At 44.0% G+C, this 22,600-nt stretch overlaps 1 protein-coding gene across 4 annotated transcripts in view; it reads right to left on the bottom strand.

Annotated features, from left to right (window-relative positions):
* Nucleotides 1–454: 454 nt before the first annotated feature.
* The window catches only part of Fam171a1 (family with sequence similarity 171 member A1), a 146,463-nt gene continuing 124,317 nt past the window's right edge, over nucleotides 455–22,600 (bottom strand). For 3 of the 4 annotated variants that reach the window (XM_004641738.2, XM_023701841.1, XM_023701840.1), the window contains 3 exons: nucleotides 12,397–12,513; nucleotides 5,520–5,634; nucleotides 1,993–4,906 (listed from right to left, as the gene is read on the bottom strand). In XM_004641738.2, coding sequence (XP_004641795.1) covers nucleotides 3,220–4,906; nucleotides 5,520–5,634; nucleotides 12,397–12,513 — 1,919 coding nt within the window. In that variant the 3' untranslated portion in view covers nucleotides 1,993–3,219. Of the gene's footprint in view, nucleotides 1,545–1,992; nucleotides 4,907–5,519; nucleotides 5,635–12,396; nucleotides 12,514–22,600 lie in introns of those variants that run through there. The other variant, XR_002818172.1, reaches the window with a different exon arrangement.

Raw genomic sequence — 22,600 nt, 5'->3', positions numbered from 1 at the left:
GTCTGGAGATATTACATTTTGAGTAGTACAGAAAACTGAGGAAGAGCTAGAAATATAGCTTAGTGGCACAGCACTTGCCTGGCAAGCATGAGGTTGAGTTTGATTCCCAGTACTAAAACAACTAAAATAACTGAGGATACATTTTTCCAGGATTCAAGAACTATCTGCTTTAGCAAAGTCATTCATGACTGATGAACAAGTGATACTCTGATACTCATCTTCATTGCTCCAATTTCATTCTAATCATAATAATATTCATGTCAGAACCACACACACTCTTGTGGACTGCAATAATGGATTGGCTATGGTGACAACAAAAGTACTTTGTGAGAATTAGTTGTAAAAGGGAATATATGAGTATTATGCATTTATTAAGTTGTGTCCTACATGTTCTTTATTAGGAACATTTACAGCTTAAAGGCATTTATTTCCAGAGAGCTGAGTGTTTTAGCAGCATATAAGTACTTCAAGCTGAGTAACTCAATTACTTAACAATTTAGTTAGGTATAGAACAAGGCAGTATAGATTCCTTCCTCCTAAGATTTTTGATAATTGGATACATTGTTGATACTTTTTTTTCCAGGTGAGAATGCCACTGACCTGTCTCATCTCCTTTCCACCTTAGCTGGAAGACCAAACTAGGGGCTCATTCCACCCTGGACCCCATCTTTCCCAAAGACCTGCTCCTTAGTGGGCAGATGAGAACTTGCCACTAGGTGGCGTAAGCAAGATGCTTTTGGCCCTCCAGACACCACCATTGATTGGAAATCCGGTCACATTTTACCCTCACTATCCTCACTGGGCTAGTGAGAAGATAAATGAAATGTTTAAAGTCTGCTGTCACAGCACTCTGTCCAGAGAATTTTTGTCTGGTGATCAGTGTTGGCACCCTGAGAAAAAATGTTAACCTCAACACACTGTAGACAAGGATAACAAACTGAACTCCATCTTCAGCAGAACCAATTCTCCTTTTCCACAGGCCCTGCCTTCTTGGGCACACGGTGCTGTGTGAGCCCTGCTGGCTGCTTGGTACTATCCATGGTCAGCGTCAGGTCCTCCCCAACCTCACCTCAAGAGGAAGAGTCGGAAAAGTAGCGCTCCTGCCCTTCTTGCCAGATGGCCCAGTCAGTGCTAACAGGTAACATCTGCCTGCCTTCCATGGGCAGCAAGCGTCATTAAACAGCACTCTGAGATGATTCCTTTGGCAAAGCTGCCAAGTGCTGGGACCAGGGAGAGCAGGGGGTCTTCCAGTGCCCCTCCTCTTGCTCCCATGCCTAGGACCTGGCCTTGTGTATTCCTGGAAAGGTAACTTCTTAGGGGGGTGGAGTGTGGGTGTGGCCAGTGACTTTGTAGCAACATCTGCAAGGCTTCACCTGCCACCCTTTGGCGGGGACATTCATTCCAGAAGCGGCTGTGCTCCTCCATCTCAGCCACTCCTGTCTGTTTAGTTGTGTGGCTGCAGAGAGGCTGCATTCCTGTCTCCATCCCTGAGCATCATCAATGGAGATGTAAAATAATAGAAATCAGCTCCTGTGGTTTTCTGCCTGCAAGGAGTTCATAAATGATGATTCTGAAAGGAAACTGCTGACTGGCTCAGAGAATTTCTGCCTATGTTCCTACACCATCTCTGTTAAGAATTCTGATGGACAGTATTACAGATGTAGTATGATGTGGTCATTTTAATGAAATCTTCTTGAAGCTGTTCCAAGATGGACCAATACTGAGTATGAGACATCAGTTTCTTGTAAAGTGTACACACACACACACACACACACACACACACACACCCTTACCTGAAACACAACAGGTAATGTTACTTTGTATTCTTAAATGAGACTAAAGACCAGTGTTTCAGCCTTTGTGGAAATTTCTAAGTATCTTTGTGTTTGTTAAGTCCAACAGTCACACTGAAGGCTCTGGCATAACTCTTACAAACAATTCTTTGACAGATACTGGCTCAGAATGAATTAAAATGACCATAAAATTGTTTTTTCTTCTGAGTTTATTTTGAATTTTTCATTTTTGGATAACCAAGCAGCTCTTTAAGGAGAATGCGCAGAAGAGTGATTCTGGCACTTTTGGATAGTACAATAAGATTTTTTTTTTTTTTTAATAGTCACATTCAGTCCCCTTGCTCAGTCCACTCTCATGTTTGGTGAGCAAGATAAGCCCATAAGATTCCAGAGATAATACGCAATCGTATTTACAAACAGCCAGTAAAACCATAATGGCGGCTAGTGGCCAAAGGGAAGAAGGAGCGAAGGGCATCTCTAAAGTGTCCTCTAGTCTATCTTAGCTAAACAGAACCCACATTACACATGATAACTAGAGTACACTGCGTTGAAAAGAGAATGCTCAGCACAAATGGCACTTGGCAGCATGCAGTTTAAATAAAAGGGGCATCATTTATAGTTTTATATAAAATCCAGGCAGTTCAATTAAAGGGGTTAAGAAAAACTAGAACAATGAGGGACTGTCTGTTTTTACTGTAAAAAAGGCACTTGGAGTTAATGGGACCAGAATTGAAAGACTCTTAGCTGATAAAAATTTCAGTACAATTTCATTAAAAGGCTTGGATGTTAAGAGATGACACTCAGGAGTTCTGGAAGGGAGACACTAAAATAAACCACTGAGGAGACTAGGTTAAAAGGAGGGAATAACATTTTTGCAACCAAATTGCATTTTTTTTTAAAGGAAGAAAATCTCAAAAACAAGGCCTAACCAAAGCAAAACGTAAGCAAAGGAAGAGGACAAAGCAGCAGTGCATAGCTTTCCCGTGAGATAATGCCTACCTTAGGACACTAAGTGCCACCCTCACTTCTCAGGAATAATGTCATGGTGGCATTATGGAGACAAAATGGATTCAAGCAATGCAAAAAGAATTTTTTCTGTTCCCAGAATCCGAGGGAGAACTGAGGTGATCCTTGGAGCATAGAACATCACGTGCAGTTTTTTGGTGTCCCTGGCTGTGGCGGGCACATCAAGTCCCGGAACAACATTTAGAATGACTTCTTTTGGCCACTGCCCCGGGGGGCTACATGGGCCACAGTTGTCCTTCAGGCTAAGTGACGGCTTTAATTCCTTTCTGCCATCAACACTGCAGTGTCAATGCAGTCAGCATCCATTTCTGTAGCTGTCACTAGCCAACCTCCCCCACAAACAGGTAAGACAGGATATTTGGCAATTTTCTGTTCCACAGTTGGGTGGTTCTGCAATGGCTCATTTAATGTTAAATGCCATGAGGGGCCTTTCCTCCCGTCTCTGCCAGGGGCTTTTCTTGTCTTCTCCTTGGTCATCATCCTCCTCTTCCTCCTCCTCTTCCTCATGAGCAGATCTCTGATGGGGACTGGCTAATGGCTCCAGGGGTGCATCTAAGGTTCGTCTGGTGGTCTCCTCCTGCAAGCTGGGCAGCTGTCCCCCACTCCTGCGACTTGAGCTATCCAGCAGGCACCGTAGTGCACTGTCCTCGGGGGTGCACACGGCGGTCCCACACTCACTGCCACTCTGGTCCATGTCATCCAGGTACACAAGCTGCGTGTAGGCAGTGCTGTCTGGGGCTCTGGGCTCTTTCTGCTGGTGCTCCTGGCCAGCTGGGTGGCTCTGCTGGAGAGACAGAGGGTCTCCCCTTCCTTTCCGGACAGATTTTGGTTCATTCATATCCACACCAGAGTCCAAACTGGCATCATTGCTTCCGTTCCTTCCAGCTCTTTGGAGATCAATGTATGAATGTCTAACATGAGCATTCGACCTCCCGTCCAGGGAGACAAACCAGGCCCGGGGATGTGGAAGTGGTTTTCCACCCCCGAGTTCCATTAGTGCCTTTTCGGTCAGAAGCTGCACCTCGCTGTTCATTTGAGCCAAAGCTGCATCATTCAAGGATGCTGGGATGGACAGAGACTCTGACATGGAGGCGTTTTGGGGGCTCCACTCCCGAGTGCCTGCCTCCTGCAGATGCTGCTGCGAGATGGCCTGGGAAGACAGAGGCTGGCCTTGCATCTGGGCGGATGGGTGTGGGAAGATCCCTGCATGAGGGTTGGAGAGCTCGGCTTGAAGCCTCCCAATTTCCAGCTGCTGGTCTGCTGGGACAACCAGGGGTTGGCTGACATAAGAATGGTCCCCTGGGAGTTTCATGTAGTGAGCGGGAATGACCAGGGCAGGCAGCACTTTTCTGTACACACTGTCATTGACCTGGTCCACAGAGCTACAGCAGATCAACTGGCCTGGCTGTGGGAAAGATGTAGGTCTCTCAAGGTGATCAACTGATCGTGACATCATACATTCAGTTGGTCTGCGGTCCAGCAGTTGTTCTTTTTCTGGAGATGAAGGCGCAGGGTACATGTGTTCCTGAATGGTGAGTTTGCTTCCGGTGGATGCTGGCCCTTCTCGGTCCTGCTTTTCATATGAAGGCTGGGAGAACACAGTGTTGTAGCTACCCCTGTAGTCATCATTGCCTGGTGACTCGTAGCCTTCTCTTTCCATAGGTTTTCTGGCCTTCAAGGGAAAAATTTCCACGGACTTATGGTAGTCCTTCCCCAGGGTCCCACTTGGTGTCAGGTTGTCAAAGGAGGTTCGGCTTTTGTCTTCCTCCTTGTGGGACAGCAGCTCCTCTCGGGAGCTGAACTCTTGGGAGGTGCTGTAGGAGAGCTTCAGCATGGGCGTGTGCAGGTCTCCCTCTCCGCTAGGGGACATCATTTCTAAGTGGACCCCACTCATTATCTCCTTTGACCCTGGGGCTTCTGGGCGGCTGTGGCTGGCGACAGACAGTGGACCAGGGAATTCTGATGCCCGACGAGAAAACAGCAAATTGATGTGTGACATGGAAGTGGACTGGTCCCTTCTGGAACTCTCCAGGGCTGTGGGAAGCTGCAGCTTTCTGTGGTGTTGACGGGGCTTCAAGCATTTTCTCCTGTGACCAAAGACACAATGCAAAACACAGGTCAGAGGGTCTCACAGTGGGACCGTGTTTTAAAGTTTCAAGTCAGAACCTCATCCTCAATTTCTTTAAGGGAAAACAAACCAAAGCAACCACTCAGTGGGCAGAAGCCTTCCTGTCCCACACCTACATCCTTATGCCAACTCGGAGCAACCTGGAGATTTCCTCTTCAGCCTTGTAGAAGAACACCAAGTAATTCATTTGAAAGTGGTTGCCCAAGAATAAACATCCTCACTAACTGAACAGACATGACATCGAAGCAAGAATAATTCTGCTGTGATCTTGTGCGTATCACTTCTCAAACAGCAACAGGAATATTCTGAATGAATCCTCTCCAAGAGAATTCTCACATATTCATGACCCATTCGGAACACTGTCAAACACTTTTTAATAATTCCCCCACCTAAGCATGCCATACACATTCTGTTGGTTCAGATCACATTTGTGAATTCCTAAATCTTTTTTTTTTTTTTTTTAAAGAAAAAGAACCTACATTTAGAAAAAGAAAACAGAATGACCTCACATCAATGATTCCAAAGACCAAGCTGTACAAGTAAGTCGGCATTAAAAGATGGCATCCCTTTACCTGCAATAATATAAGAGGAGACACAGCAAAACCAGAAGTATGAAAGTCATTCCTCCTAAAATGGCCAAAAGAAACACCGTGTGATATGTGGTGATGTCCTGTGTCACGACTGGACCTGGAAGGTCAGAAAATGGCATGTTAGACTTTTAAAAAATACTTTTAAATAAAAAGGAGGATAATTAGTTGAGAATATACTCAGCATGATCAACAAATACCATACTTGTTTAAATTTTTAAAAATGTATTACAGTAAAAGACACACTGTCATTAATCCTTCTCAAATGCCTCCCTCCCCCCCCCTTGAACACATCCCATCATTGTTGCCACTTTCTAGAGCAGTTCTGGAAGTGCTCTTTCATGAATGTCTTTGGTTGTAGTTACGGCGTGTGTCTAGTTGTCCCCCCAAAACCTCATGCAGTCATTGCAGCAGGATTCTAGGGTTTGTGATTAATTTACAATCCAATGCTGGGATTTTGGGTGTGAATGCTGCACCTGCCCAGGGCAGACAGCCTGAATACAATATAAGAAAGGGAGAGAGGCTTGCCAGCTGCCTCAACCCCTACCCTTCCCTTTGCTCTTTGCTGTTTTCTACCTCCATGAACTGCTGCCCTCTGCCATGTGCCGCTCTTCCTAGGAGCCAGTGGAGCATGGACTGAAACCTCCACTAACTGTGAGCTACATAAATCTTTCTTTCCTTAATTTTGGCTGGTGGGTATTTTGTCCCTGCAACCAGAGAAAAGTAACTGAGACAGTTGTGTTGCTATGCTGCTTTGATGTTATAAATTGATCCAAAATGTTTACATTTTGTATTCATTTTGGCTTTGGGGAAGTCCCATGGTGCTAGATCCTGTGAATACAGTGGAGGATGCTCTGTACTGTTTCTGCAAGCCTGGATTGCCACTGGTTAGCTCTCAGCAGTAGCAGCTTTCACTATCCTTTTGATCACATCTCATAAAGACACTTATGAAAGAGGACTTCCAGAACTGGTTCAGAAAGGAGCAGGAATGCAGTAAGGGAGGAGGGGTATTTTAGGGGAGGATCAACAGCTATGCTTCTTTTACTGCAATAAGTTTTGAAAAATTTAACCATTCACTGTATATCCTGATCTCTCCTTATGATATCTTTCTATTACTTTTCTTGACTGGGGCACAAAGCAGTGGTTGGATGAACATACCCTTTGGATAATCATCTCATTCTGTGATTAGCACTTATGGAGGCTCTCATGGCCAGTAGCACTTTGAGGACTGAAAGGTGGTTGTCCAGGGCCTTCCTAAGCTGAGGTAAGAGCCTTGCTGGGAGGTGTGCTCAGCAGTCTAACCACATACTCTTTTAATGAAATAAAATGAATGCAGGATAGCATAAAGAATGGACTCTCACGGTCAAAAAATAGCCTGCACATGCAATAATTTTATATGGCAGGTAGAAAGGAAAACACAATGTTATCTCCACTTTTGAGGGCTATTATTACTGTGTAGATTTTTCTTCATTTAAATGAATTAGGTTTAAGTAAGTGATATGAACTATTAAATCAAAAAGTAAGTGCCAAATATGACCCAAATGCTTTCCATTAAAAAATATAAGTATTTCTCGCTTTTTAAAAAATGTATTTGGTACAAGGTCTTGCTACACAGCTCAGACTCATAGTTAGCCTTCTGTTTTCAGCCTCTCCAGCACTGGATTACAGTGTGCGCCACCATGCCTACTCGTGGTGGCCAGTTCAGCATGCCCAGAGATGGGGCCGGTGCAGTATGTGGTGCCAGGGATCAACTCCCCCACTCCTGTGCTTGCTTAAGCTGAGATATCTCACCAGCCCTTCCAACATGTTTTTAAAAGACTAACCTAACATGGCCACAGACCCTTTTAAAAATTAGATGAGGTAAAATATTTTCTAAATTTACATTGTAAAAAATCCTAAGGGGGGGTTGTTTCATTTCTATGCTTCATATTTAAGAGTAGTACAAATCTGTCTTAATGATCCTGGTAACAGGTTGACAACAAAAATATCCTTTGCAAACTGCAATTTTTGAGCATTTATTATGGAACAAACTGGTTTCACATTATTTAAGGCAGCCTGGTTATTACTAAAAACATTAGCCTTTGCTTATTTTTTTCTCCTGTACTAGGGGTTGAACCTGAGGCCTTCACACTGAGGTGTATTCCCAGACCCCTTTTTATTTTTTATTTTGAGACAGAGTTTCACTAAGTCACTAAGTTGCCAAGGTTGGGCTCCAACTTATGATCCTACTGCCTCAGCCTTCCAGACTTCTGGGATTACAGGCACATGACAGCACATTTGGTTTTGATATTCTAAAAACAGATTTGTTTGGTAATCTTTTATTTTTTTATTTTATTTATTTTTTTCTGTATTTTAGGGAAGGGTGTACAGGGTGTTCAGGATCTCACTACTAGATCCAACTCATAGTGATCCGCCTGTTCACAGCCTCCCAAGAGCTGGGATACAGGCCTGTGCTACCATGCCCAGGCTCAACTGCCAGCTCAGCCTGCCCCAGGGGTGGGGCTGGCATGGCAGGCCCAGGGATCGAACCCTCAGCCCCTGAACCTGCTTGCAGGCACTTTAATCTGCTGAGGTATTTGGCCAGCCCTTGGTAATCTTTTAAAGAGAGCCAAATTTGATTCAAGTGCTGGTCAACCTTCTGAGATTTACCACTGTCTCAAAAAAAGTGACATTTTCAAAGTTCAACCAATAACAACATTCTCTCCCCAAACAGAATTCCCTTCAGTGGGGTGGGAGGCTAGGGTTGATGTTTATAAAGTTTAAAAAAATAACTGTAGATAAATCCTTGTTAGGAACCATAGTGAAACTTTGGTACCCAGGTTTGGCCCCTAGCATCACACATGTGTTCATACACAAGCGTGTATACATGTGCGTGTGAGCACGCGCGTGCACACACACACACACACACAGAGCAAGCAAGAAGAACTCTTGGGTACATATAAAAACTTTCCAGAGAACTGAAACTTGGTCTCTTAAGTACTAATGTAATTATTTTAACCTCTACCCATGGAAAATGGCAAAGAAATTATAGAACAAAATTCCAATTATTTTCCTGTGGGTTTTGAGTTCCTGAAAGCATAGCATTACTGTAATTTGTGTATAGTACAAGCAATGGGGGCAGGGGAGTTACCAATATAGGTGTCTGCACAGCAACTATCATCGGGCTATGATGTGTGTGCTGTTGTTCATTTGTTTCTTTGTGGTACTGGCAATTAAACCCAGGGCTCACATTTTTATTTATTTTATTTTTTATTTATTTATTTTTTTTCAGTGAAAGAAAGGACAGTTTTTATTTTTTATTTTTTAAGGACAGTTTTTTAAAGTGGGTCCTAGGCTGAAGGTTTATCTGACTGTGGTATCTAGTAGACTCAGGTTCTGTTGCTCTTTTGGTGGCCATAGTTGCTGGATAGTCAAGGGCTCACATTTTTAAATTGCATGCCCAGATATTTTGTTTTGCATTCTGAGATAAGATCTTTTTCAATTGCTGAAGTTGGCTGTGAACTTTTTTTTTTTTTTTCAAATGTATTTGGTACAGGGTCTCACTGCAGCTTGGACTCATAGTGATCCTGTTTTCAGTTTTCCCAGTGCTGGGATTACAGACGTGTGCCACCACGCCTGGACCTGGTGGCTGGTTCAGTGTGCCCAGGAGTGGGGCCAGTGTGGCATGTGGTGCTGGGATCAAACCATGGTCTCTGCACTTGCTTAAGCAGTATTTAGTCTGCTGAGCTATCTTCCTGGCTGTGTTATCCTCCTGCCTCAGCCTCTCCAGCAACTGGGATTACAGGTGTGCTCTACTGTGCCCAGCTGATCTGTATGGTTTTTATAGCTTTGGAACTCTTCTCCCTTTTCTGTTGGGAAGCTTCCAGGAACTTTTCTCTTTACCAAACATGCATTAATCTGTCTTATGATGGAAAAGTGACAGCCACAGTTTTTTTTTTTTTTTTTTTTTTTTTTTTAAGGGAAGAGATACAATAAAAACAATGATACAGAGTTTTAAAACAAGATAATAAGTTTAACAATGGTTAATATATTTCATATTGCTGTCTTCAAAGCAGTTATTCAGATTACAAGATATAGGCATGAAAGATCAATCAATAAATGCAGTGGACTAAAGTGCAGGGGCCAGGGTTTGATTCCCAGTGTGCCCTGGCGGCCCTGCCCCCAGGGCACACTGAGATGGCAAATGAGACTGGGTGTGGTACCATACGCCTGTAATCCCAGTGTTTGGGAGGCTAAAAACAGGCGGATCACTATGAGTCTGATCTGTGTAGTGAGACCCTTTAGACCCTGTACTAAATACACAACAGTTTGTCTTTGTTTTGTTTGGGGTACTAGGGTCTAACTCAGGACCTTGTGCTTGCCAGGCAGGCACTTATGCTGCTGAGCTATTGTCCAGGCCCTGTATTAAATACATATATAAAAAAATCAATCAATGAACATAAGCACAAACCATTCTTTTGAATGAAATAGAAATTAGTAATATATCTCATCTATCCTGTAATTACATAATATATATTCACCTTTCACTTTCTTCTTTTCTCCTTTCCCTCATCCCAGTTCCTTTTGACCAGTGCCTTCTCCTTTACATTATCTATTGTACATTTTGGATCTTATTTACTCTTTCAGCCTCTCATGGTAGAGAGAGAATGCTGTGTTTACACATGTAGGTCTGATGTATTTCACTTATAAGTATGGTGTCTCCTTGTATCCATTCACCTATACAAAGCTTGAGTTTATATTTCCTTATAGCCGAATGGTACTTCATTGTACAAAATACCACCCCTTTTCTATCCATTCCTTGGATGATGGACATTTGAGTTGTTTTTAGGAGTTAGCTATTACAAATTGTGCTGCTATAAACATGGGTATACTTTTTCTTCTCATGGCTGTGAAAAAAAAATATATCACTGTGGTATGATGTTCCTAATTCTGAGATACCCAGAAGGGGAATAGCTAGGTTGGATGGGATCTCTAATCCTAATATTTTGAGGAGTCTCCACATTGATTTTCACAGTGGCTGTACCAGTTTACACTCCCAATAACAGTGGAAAAGGGTTCCTTTTCACCCTGCAGCCACTCTAGCATTTGTTACTGGTTGGTTTCTTGGTGATAGCCATTATTTCTTGGGTGAGATGGAATCTCAGTGTTGCTTTAATTTGCATTTCTCCAGTGACCAATGATGTTGGACTTTTTTTTCGTGCATTTATTTTCCATTTATATTTCTTCATCTGAGAAGTGTGTGTTCATCTCAGATATTGATTTTTCAACCATGGATTTTGAAATTGGCTTTTATAGGTAAATGGATGCAACTACAGAACATACTCTTAAGTGAAAATCAGACTTGCATGTGTAAGCATCGTATTATTTCCCGCGTATGAGAACCTGAAAGAGTTAATAAAATCTGAAAGGTACAATAGATACTATGAAATGGAAAAAACTATTCGAAGGGAAGGAATAACTACGGTAAGGGAAAGGAGAAAAGAAAGAAAGAAGGTCCAAAAATATATGTGTATATACACAAGATAGCTTGGATAATTGTACTGCTGATTTCTGCTGGTCTATCGAAAGGAAGAGGAATAGTTCTGACCCCACAGGAACGTGGCTAAAGAGTGGTCTGGGCCTCATTCACTGAGATAACAAGGAATAGTTAATGCTTAAATTTGTTTTGTTTCCTTTTAATTTTTTGACCAACTATCCATGCCTATATCTGGTGATCTCAATAACTAATTTGAAGACAAAACTATGCAATACAACATTGTAGAATTCATACTATTTTGTTTAGTGAAATTCTGTATCAGTTCTTTTTTTTTTTTTTTTTTTAGTATTTTTTTGTTCTCTCTAAAATAAGTTCACATTTTTAATGTGTCAGCTTTGTGGCCTCTATTTTTGGTACCTTAGGAATTTTTTCTCCTTTTCTCCTCAGTCAGACACCTTGATGGTCAAGTTAGGGAAGTGGGGCATTTCTGTATCTCAGTCATGCTTAGACAGCCATGAGTGCAAATAAGGAAAACACTCGTGAAGTGTGAAGTTTCTTGGTGCAGGACACAGCCAAGGTGCTAGGTTGGTCATCCCATTGCTAAATACTCTGAAACTTCCACTCAGGGGCTGCTGTCAGGTTCATTTGTGACATACCTTCCACCCCGCACATTTCGGCTTCACCCAATCACCTACTCCAGTCACCAGATTTGGATGTGCACAATGTTTACACTGGTTAAAAAGATAAAGATTTGCCACCAAGGACAAGACTGCTAAAGTAGGGGATTTGGGTGATACAGATTCTAATGACAAGTACAACTATAGACATCCTCCCAAGAAGAATTCTGAGATGTGCACCTCGAAAAAACAATTCTGGAGCATTCACTGAGATAACATATATGCTTAATTCAGCTTCTGAAAAATCTGAGTCAATTCACATATCCTGAACAAAGATTATTCTTTTGGCCACAAAGGCATTAGCTTGTGTTTAAGCCTTTTGGAAATGTAAGCTGAAAGGCGCCCCCAAGGAGCTCCCAGGGATGATTTGTGGGTCTCTGTAGTATGTGCTTCCACACACATTCACAGACTCCAGGCCACAGCTGTTTTCAGAATTAGGGATGAAGTCCCAGCTGCCTCTGTAGGTCTCTAAGAATTTCCTATGGAAACTGAGCAAAACGGCCAGGAGAGAGGACTATTTCCATGCACTGTTTTCTTTCTGGACGACCACGTTCTAACCAGAGTCCCTCTCTCCAATACCTTTTTACACCATTTCGTTTTGAAACTTCTAAGCATTTCTGAATGGGATGCGCTCTACTGACGTTCCGCACTCCTAACCTAAGCCCCCAGAGCAAGTGCTCCCCCTCCTCACAGGACAGGCTTCAGTTACCTGGGATGGGAGGAGACATGGCTGCCACCCAGTAGCCCAGCTGGGGTGCGATGTAGGTCCACGTGAGCTGGCCACCCTCCTGGTGCACGAGGCCCAGACCACTCTTTAGCCACGTTCCTGTGGGGTCAGAACAGAACTTCAGTGATATGCACACTAAGTTCCTATTTAAAGCTAAGTGCTTGTAAAAGTCACCTTAAATGTCATATTTATAGCTCATTCTATTGCCCAGGTAGTCAAAAGATCATTTGGGGATTGCATATAACTTTCTGTAAAAATCCCTTGCACCTGCCCTTCAGGGAAAAAGGGAACAATCTTGGCTGTTCTCTGCCTTCCCAATCAAATTAATTTCAGCCTCTTTATCACACAACCCTCTTTTGAGACAGATAATTTCAGCAGAAACATTTGGAGACCAAAAGTAGAGTAAGAGAAGCATCATAGGGGTTACAGGAAGCAGAAAAGAGGGGGGAGAATTTAGCACTATTATCTCCACCCTTAAGCGAGCAAATTTCCTACACCTGAACACCCATGGGCTATGCCAAAATTACTTAGGAAAGTTTTTAAGACAGATAGACTCCTTGGCTCCATCTTTGCCAATTTTGACTCAGTATGGCTGGCTTAGGTCAGTATTCCTTTTTTTTTTTTTTTAGGAACCGGGGTTTGAACTCAGACCCTTGCGCTTGCCAGGGAAGCGCTTATTCTACTGTACCATCTCCCTGGCTCCTTGGGTCAGTATTCTGAAAAGTTTTAGTTCTGATGTTAGGAAGTAACAAACAAATCAGAGTCCTTTGCACCATCTGTAGCTAGTAGGTTACCTTGCATTTACCATGTACAAACACTTGCCATGCAGTGGCTAGCAGCAGTACCTGCATCTCATACACATTCTCTGTGATTCTCACATCAACCCTATGTGGTAGGGTCTAGCTTCGCCATGTGGATAAGGATATTGAAGACTGGTGAGTTTCAAAATTTTTCCATGGCCTCTCAGTACTGAAGAACAGAGAATGGGACCTACACCTCTCTTTCTCCCTTCCTCTTCCTTTCCCTCTGCCTTTCATGTGTGTGTGGACTCAGGGACTTACAGATTGGACTCAGGGCTCTTGCAGTGAGCTACATCCCCAGCCCTTATTTTATTTTTTTGTTTTATTTTGAGACGAGGTCTTGGTTTAGTCACTAAGCTGCTCAAGCTGAGCTCCATCTGGTGATCCTCCTGCCTCGGCCTCCGGGAGTGCTGGAATTATGGGCCTATATCATTGTGCCTGGCTCCAGTTAGTCCTTCTGTTAGATCATGATGTGTTCGTACATACTTTCCAGAAATCTGGTTACTTTGCTGAATTTGTAGGCAGACCCATCGAGGGAGATGAATTTACTGAAGGTCCTTGGGCTATTTCCTAATCCAAATGGCAACCCTGTTCACCTGCAGAGCACCTTAAAGAGGCTTGCAATGAGCAGAAGGCAAAGAGGAGGTGGCCGAGCCCTCCCCCAGCTCACACGTACCCACTTTGACCCACTAGCATGGAGACATGAAGTTGTAGTCAGGGTTTACGGGATAATAGATTTAATACAAGACACATAACTTATAGGATTATTTTATAATAGTCACCCAAAAAGTCAAATGCTGAAGAGTGCAGATCTTCCCACATACTAGAGACCCAAAGAATCTAGCTGAGGGTCTGAATCTCATAGCAGTGTCCTGAACGAGTCCAGCTAAAGACCTAGAAATCATAGCAATGTCCTGCACAAGCCCAACTGGAGGCCTACAGCCCATGACAATGTCACATGCCAGTCTGTACCAAGGAGCAGCACTCGGAAGGCCCAAAGGTCAGTGGTGGAAGCTGGAAAGTCTGTGCCACTTGGATGAAGTGTCTTTACCAGCAGTCTGAGGGATCTGCACCGGAGCCAGGAAGCGATGCTCAAGACCAGAGCTTTCTCAAAGAGAACTGCAGCCAACCTCAGTGACTGCTAGGATCTGAGCTCTTCTGCAGATGGTGAGAATGGCTGGGTTTGTATCAGGAAAGCCAGCACGACAAGCGTCACCAGGAGAATCACCAGCACCTCATCTTCCCCTCCAGGTCTGCTTTTATGCTGGAGGCAGCAATCCCCAAGTGGGCGTTCCACACGCAGAACCATTCGGATTCAATTTTGGGAGGTGCTACAAGTTGACCATTTGTTAATCTGCCACATGTGGCTGCATAGGCATGGCCCCTACACAGCCCCCCTCACTCCTACAATCATGCGCTACTGAGGTCGCCTGCTGTGTGTCACCCGGTGGTACTGCAGGCCCCAACAGTCTGAGTGCAGTGCATCTTCTTTCCTCAAGAGTCTAAATCCCTGTCTCCCCAGGTGCTCACATCGCTGAGGCAATGGTGGGTATTTTTTCTCCCTGAAGAAACAATGCCTGGGCTGCTTCTAGGCCATAACAACATTATGTTGCCATAGCAACATTAAGATGCAGTGGGTGGAAAGGTGCCTCCAATCTCACAGCCCCCTCTGCTCAGCTGGCAGCTACACAAAGAGGGAAGGTGGGAGTAGCCCTACAGGAAGCGCTTTGCATTTCCCAGCCTTCCCCTGTGGGCACCGTTCAAATCAGAGCAGAATATAAACTGAAAGTTTTCCAAGATAATGAGAACACACTTGCCCAATTCAGATTTATTTTCTGAAATGTGTCAACCTATGGAACGTTCAGCAGCTCAAAAATTCACTTCTTACATCGGCCTCCTAAGACTGTGAAACTCACCAGGTCAAGAAAGTTTCCCTGGAGGTAGAGAACGAATGTGTCATTTCCTCGGCTTGCCCTGACCTGTGTACTACACCCACTCCACCCTGCCTGTGTGCATCCCTAGCATCGACTTGGCAGACCTCTGGGTCATCCAGGAAGCACTGCACATTGATTGGCTTGCACTGGTCCCCAGAATAGACTCCAGTCATTTTTCCAAGTTACATTTGGTGTAAACCAGGCAGGGAGGTGGACAGACCAACCTGCACCTCCCATCCCCCCAGTCCCTGGGTTTCTCTTGGAAGACAGATGGGTAGAAGTGGTGGTGGTGATGGAAGCCAGAAAGGCCATCAACTAAAGATGACACAGCTGCTTTGGGAGTGCTCTGAGGGCACAGTGCTCCCTGGGGCAGCGGACAAGTGTCAGGCAGGATTTAGCTTTGAAGACTCAACAGAGCTTGGCAGCAGGGGAAGGGCAGGGTAGAACTAGGAGGCGACCAGGAGAAGGAAGAGGGCATTCTGAGAATGAGAACAGCAGATGTGAAGGCAGAAACAGTGGGCAGGATGGCCCAGGATGGGGAGGGAGGAAACAGTTGCATGCTGGGAAGGGGTTTAGCATCCACCTGAGTAGGGCTTCAAATGCCACTTGCCACAGGAGGCCATTTGGAACCTGCAAAGGCCCAACATGGTGGATTTCCACCACCTGCCACTTGTCACCTACCACACCCCTCCCGAGTTCTTGCCAGGCCAATACATGTGGCTCTAACCTCATGTAGTCTGTCTCTTTTCTAAAAGTCTGCCCATTGCTCAAGATCCAAATTAAGCCATGAGCTGTTTCAAAGACCTTCAATTTCATCTAGATCTTCCACATCTGGCATTCCTAGAGCACACGTTACCATATCTCAATTTTGCAAAAGCACATGTGGCTCTAGGTCTTAACTCCTCTATTACATTGCAAGTTCTGAGAGGGTGGCCTGTGCCTCCGTTCCTCTTTGTCTTCTTGGCTCCTAGAAATATCCACAGGGTAGGCACTCAACAGTACTTCATACTGAGTGACAGCTAGAGGCACAATCCAAAAAATAATATCAGGTAAGCAATGGGGATGCTCTTCTTCCAAACTCAAGGGAACAAAACCAGCTGGGGGCAGAGTCGCTTACTTTGGCATACATTTTCCGTAAAATGCACACAGCTAGTCATGACAGTGTTGACACTGTTTCAGGAATCAACAGTCATGCTGTTACTGGCAAAAGCACTTTCCAAGTGCTCTGTATTTTGTGGGAGGAAACGAGATACAGAGAATATAGGAATTAATGAATTGTGCTGCACAAACCTGTGCTTCCTGTTAGTGGCACCCTGAGGCTGCCAGAGGATGAGGGGTGCTTCCCCACTTGGGCAATGGATACCTGGAAAAACAGATTTGCACTCTGGCCTGGGAAATGAGGCTGGGCTTCTTTTCAGATAACCATACTGGCAGAGCAAACAAGTCTCTTGAAGTCTCTTCGAGGGCTCTGTGCTCTCTGGGAACTGTGACCAGGATGCTAACAGGGGATGGTATTTGCATGTGTGGGGGTGGCAGGCACTGCTCAAGGCAACTCCACAGGGCCCACTGCTGCTTCTGCGTTACACACCACCCCAAGTGGCAGGGGCACAGCCTCTGCTGTTCCCGTCAGCCCACCTGCCGCAGCGTGTGGCAGCCTCTGGATTCTTGGATGTTCCTGGCAGTGCATCTGCCCACGGGGCCATGCTGCGCAGCTTCCCACCCCATGGTCCACGCGCAGAGCAGCCTCTCATGTCACGCCGGTGTCCAGCAGTGCCGCTTGCTCGGGCTTACTTCCTCTGGGCTTCTTTCTCTGCCTACCCTCACCTGCTCCTTCCTAGCTGCTTCCTGCAGGGCTTCCCAGGACTCCGCGGCACTCAGGGTGGAGTTTCCATTTGGCTGGTTTGGGGCTCACACTGGGCATAGGTAGAGCACACTTTTGTGGGTTACTGTGGAGGTCTGACCTTGGGTCTGTGTCTAGCCCCTGGCTCGTCCACTCTGACATTGCTCTCCTGCTCTGATTCATGGTGTCCTGAACTAAAGGCTTTTTTCTCCTTTACCTTTCTGACATGATGTTTCTTGCCCATGAGCAGGTGACAAAGACTGAAATTGTGAGCAAATTAAACCCTTGCTCTTTTAAGTTCTGGATGCTAGGTATTGGGTCTCTGTGAGAAGAAAGCTGACCGGTACAGCTCAGTTCTGCCGCCTGTGTCCTCAGCAGCAGACAGCTGTGGGGTTATAAGACCCTGCACTTCCGAGTGGTCCACAGCCCTGCGCAGGGTGCCATGCCTCAACCCCCAAGGGGCCCACAGCTGCAGCTGCACCCACAGGGCTATGCACAGGTGTCTTAGAAGTCAGCTGGTGACATGTTCTTCCCTCAGACCAGGCTGAGGCTAGCTATCCGTGGGACTGCGTGTGTGTAAGCATCATGTGCTGATCTCCTAGACAGAGTCAAGGAATGAAATTCTGCAAGTAGTCTGAACAGCCTGTGGGGCACCTGAACTCTCTCCAGTAGAATCTTAAACAGAAATGAACAGATAGCAAGCAGGCTTTTACCCTTTGGGTAAAGTTCCTGCATGAAAGTGCGGAGAAGTCGCCCTCTATGACAACTCCCAGTATACCTCTGAAACGCTGTCTAGAAGCTGTTCATCAGCATTTGCCAACAAAGGCAGTTTCATTACTAATTCCAAAAGTATACTTTGCTCCTGTCTTAGAAAAGAAAATACAACTCTGATTTTTCATGATAGCTCAGTGTTATATTTATGACCAAGTAGTATGCTAGGTTCTAACACTGACGTTCTTGGGATGGGAACAGATTTGAACATCACTGTGATGCTTGCTCTCATAGCCAACTGTCCTACCAATCCTTGTGTTTAGCTTCCTTTTCTTCTAACTTCCTGTGTTGGTATCAAGCTTTGCTCCTTCATTAACAACCCCTATCTTCCCACCTGGGGCAAGATCCATTTTCTAAAACTCTCTGGGATAATACCCTCCAGGGAGTGTCAGGGACAGGAGAACAAATAGCAGTTTTCTGAATCCAGTTTCAGTATTTTGTTTTTATACATCATTCTTCAGAATTAAACCTTACACCATGGAAAGAGTTTTGCTTTTTGACACTGGAGATTGAATCCATGGCCTTGTGTTTCAACACTGGATTAGCCCTTTTTAAATTTTATTCTGAGATGGATTCTAAGTTGCCCGGCTAGACTCAAACTTGCCTCTTGCTTCAGTCTCCTGAGTAGCTAGGGCTTATAGGTGTACACTACCATGTCCAGCTAGGAGATATTTTCAACAAATACCATGTTAAAACATCACCTTCCTTGTTTAAAAATGAGATAGTTATATATTTATCAGGCACTGTCCACTGTGTATGACGCACCACAAGTCCATAATATGGAAGTCACATTTAACTACAGTGAACATCACAGGGTAGGCAGGAGGAGAAGACACCCCATGCTTATCTGAGAGAGGGGATGGTGGCTCCTAGTGGTCACCAAGGGAACTGCTTTCCCACTTGGCTACTAAACAATGATGAAGTCCGCTTTTATTTGTAACATACAGAAAAGTCAGATAAAAAGTTGAACAGATGGCTGTCAAAAGGCAAAATAACTCTACAATGTGAAAAAGGGCTCACCTAGAATACAATGCCTACTGTGAATACAGTCTGAGGAGTTCAGATTTACCTTGTTTCTCCTGTCTTGCACATTTATTCTGCTTCGAGGTCCTGGGAACAGCCAAAATATCTCATCTCAACAAGCACCTGGTAACAAGCAGAAAGAGCTGTCTTTCTGGCACTATGGAGTCTGAAAAGGAAACTGGGAGTAGAAACCTACAGCTTACTCAGCAGGCTAGGTGCTGAGGCTGACACCTGGCACGCCAGGCAACACACAGGAACACACACCACTGCTCTCACGGTGACACCTGCCAGACCTCAGAGCACTGAGCAGAGAAATGCCCAGCACTACAAAGGACCCATGGACTGCACGGGTGACTCCCATGGCATTAGAGTGTCACATGTGAATCTCAGCTCTGCCACTTTCTACCTGTCTGTCTTGAGAACATACCACAGATGTCACAGAAGAGGTGCTAGGGAATGTCCTTTATTGTGCCAGGAAGCCACTGGAGAAATCCTAATGCCACCAGTCTCCCATTTGATAGTAAATACCCTCAGCATTTAAGCACTTGGGGTTGGGCATTCTGTCTCTTGCAGTTAACATGCCTCACACGATGGGGTTTTCTTGAATGAGGCTGGAGTGACTGTTAGGTCTGTAAGCCGGAACTCAGGAAGAAATCACAGTTATTGAGAACATCCATCTCTAAAGGGTCCATCAGTTAAAAGGTAGTTATTGTCTGGGGGTTAAAACTCAGGAATTGAGCCCTTGGTAAACATGAGTGATACCCTGGGTTACATCCCCACCAATACAAAAAAACAAAAACAAAAACAAACAACCAACCAACCAGTGATTATTTGCCTTGTGAAACACAGCTATTCTTACACTTATACCCAAATTCTAATTGTGAAATATTTGGGAACACTCACGATGAAAGTGCAGGTCACTCACACAGACACAGGCATGAATTAGGACCCACACTTGGTGTCCTGCCTTGTGGCTTTGGCTCTGGCCAGTGATGGTCTCCACACTTGGGCTGTGGTGTGGCTCTGGCCAAGTTCCCAGCACAAGTGAGCAGCAGCTCCTTGGAAGAACACTCCCCTAAGGAAGCTGCATCTCTCAGGTCCAAAGCAAGCTGCTCATCTTGACGTCATCGTCACTGTCATTCCAAACCCTGAAATAGGCTGGATTTCTTAAGGAGCCAGATGACTTAACTTTTCAGGGCTTTCATTGGCATTATCTTATGTTATAATCCTGTTTGTAATTTTCTACTAACTGTACACACAGAAGTATCAATGTCCATTTTACCACATGCTTTCCCAACCTGGCACAGAACCACTCAGTAAAATAAAAACATACAAATTTATCAGCCTTTAAAGCCACATTCAGCAGCATGGCAGAAACAGTGACAATTTCTACATTTCTATAATTTTATGGTAGCCTTCCTTTTTCCAAATTAAAGTCTATGCCTTTGAACTCAGAGTTAATAACTAAATTCAGTAATGTAGCAGGATACAAAATCAACACAGAAAAATCAATAGCATTCCTGTATACTAGTAATGAACCCACTGAGAAAGAAAGTAGGAAAAAAAAATACCACTCACAATAGCACCAAGAGTTAAGTACTTGGGAATTAACCTAATTAAGAAAGTAAAAGACCTCTATAATGAAAATTATAGCAATCTGAAAAAGGAAATAAAAGAGGACATCAGAAAATGAAAGATGCACCCTGTTCCTGGATAGGCAGAACAAATACAGTCAAAATGGTCACACTCCCAAAATTGATATACAGATTTATCACAACACCAACCAAAATTTCAACAGCATGCATCACAGAACTGGAGAAAACAATCCTAAAACTTGTATGGAACCAGAAGGGACCAGAATAGCAAAAGCAACTCAGGGTAACAAGACAGATCACAACATTGGACTTTATATTACAAAACTACTGTGATTTAAAAAAAAAATCATGGTATTGACACAAAACCAGAAATGAGCATCAATGGAATAGAACAGAGGAAGTGGGAACATCCTCAAGCAATTCAACTAATTGATCTTTGATAAAGACATACACTGGTGGAAAGAGCCTCTGTAATAAATGATGTCAGGAAAATTGGCTAATCACATACAGAAGGTTGGATCTAGACCTATATTTTTCACTATGTACTAAACTAAAATCAAAATGGGTAGAAGCAATAATTGTTCAAACAACCTGCTGGAATACAAAATAGGTAAGATTCTTGAAGTCAAAGGCATAGACAAAGACTATCTGAACAGATCCCTGGTTGCACAGAAAATAGTATAGAGAATCAACAAGTGAGATCACTTCAAATTAAAAATCTCTGCACAGCAGAAGAAACAACTAACAGAATGAAAAGACAACACACAGAATGGGAAAAATGTTAAGTCAGCTGTTCTTCAAAGATCATCATCTAGAATACGTATTGAAAAAAATTAGACCCTTCCAGATAAAGAAATTGGCAAGTGAAATGAACAGACACTTCACAGAAGACACACAAATGGTGTGAATACATATGTAGCGTCACTGGCCAACACTGCAAATCAAAACAACACCAAGATTCCATCTCATCCAAGAAAGAATAGCCAGCATCAAGAGACCAATAACAACAAGTGTGAGTGAGGCTGAGGAGTGAAAGGAACCCACTGACACTATTGGTGGGAGTGTAAACTAGTACAATCACTCTGGGAATCAGTATGCAGATTCCTCAAAAACAAAAACAAATAGGCAAAAACAAACAAACAACCCCAAGCAGTAGGTACTCACCCTTAGGCACTTACATACACACATGCATGCATATTCACTCTAGAGTTACTGTGTTATTCACTTTAGAGTACATTAAAGAGTACAACAGAGAGCCACATGCCCCTTGGGATAAAGCCTTAAAAGGTACATCAAGGACAAATAACAAGGGGCTGGGGAGATGGCTCAGTGGAATAAGCACTTCCCTGGCAAGTGCAAGAGCCTGAGTTCAATCCCCAGTCCCCCCCGCCCCCCCAAATAAATAAATAAATAAAACCGGGGAGAAAAAAAAGGACAAGTAACAAGACAGACAGAGAAACAGAAAGAAGCTGCACAAAGACCATCAGAAGAAATAACATTACTGGAAACTAAACCAGTTACAGCAAGTTCCAGGTGTGGGGAGCCCCTCACACTGCCATACAAACAGCTTAAAACAAGGGGCTCACAGGTCCTCCGTGTTTCTGGAGCTCCCTACCCTGATTCTTTCTTACCAGGGTAGCCATCTACCTTCTCCTTTCTCCCTCCTTTTCCTCTTTACAAATTAAGTGTCTTCCTTTCATTAATCTTTGTCCTTCTGATTTATTATTAGTGCTGAGCTACCATCCTGGTGGGCTGCTCAGACAGCAGAGCAGTGGTGCTTGCCCCCAGATGCGATATTCTCGAAAGAATTAAGCTATGTTGTAGTGACAGATGCACACCCACTTATAATAGCAGCACAACTTATAATAGCTGGATCTTGGCTGAGTGGGGAAAAAGTGTGGTATTTATACACAATGGAGCTCTACTCCCTGTAAAGAAAGACTAACTTGAGTCATTTGTAGGAAAATGGATATACCTTGAGACCAAAAAGAACAAAATAAGAATAAAATGACAGGTAATCTTCCTCAAAGGGGAAAGGAATCAAGAAGTGAGTGGAGGGGGAAGGAATGGGAGGGAAGGGAATGAAAAGATGTGTTATGCACATGTGTGAACTCTACCCAAGGGGTATAAACATTACATACTGCACACATGTATAAACAGAAACATAAAGTCTATGGCTTTGACTAGCTAGATTACCTATTCTGAAATTATTTTTTTATGAAA

Source organism: Octodon degus, unplaced genomic scaffold (genome assembly GCF_000260255.1).
Source record: "Octodon degus isolate 3935 unplaced genomic scaffold, OctDeg1.0 scaffold00141, whole genome shotgun sequence".
Taxonomy (NCBI): Eukaryota; Metazoa; Chordata; class Mammalia; order Rodentia; family Octodontidae; genus Octodon; species Octodon degus.
The sequence above is the reverse complement of the archived record's forward strand: the minus strand, read 5'-3'. Positions and strand labels throughout refer to the sequence as shown.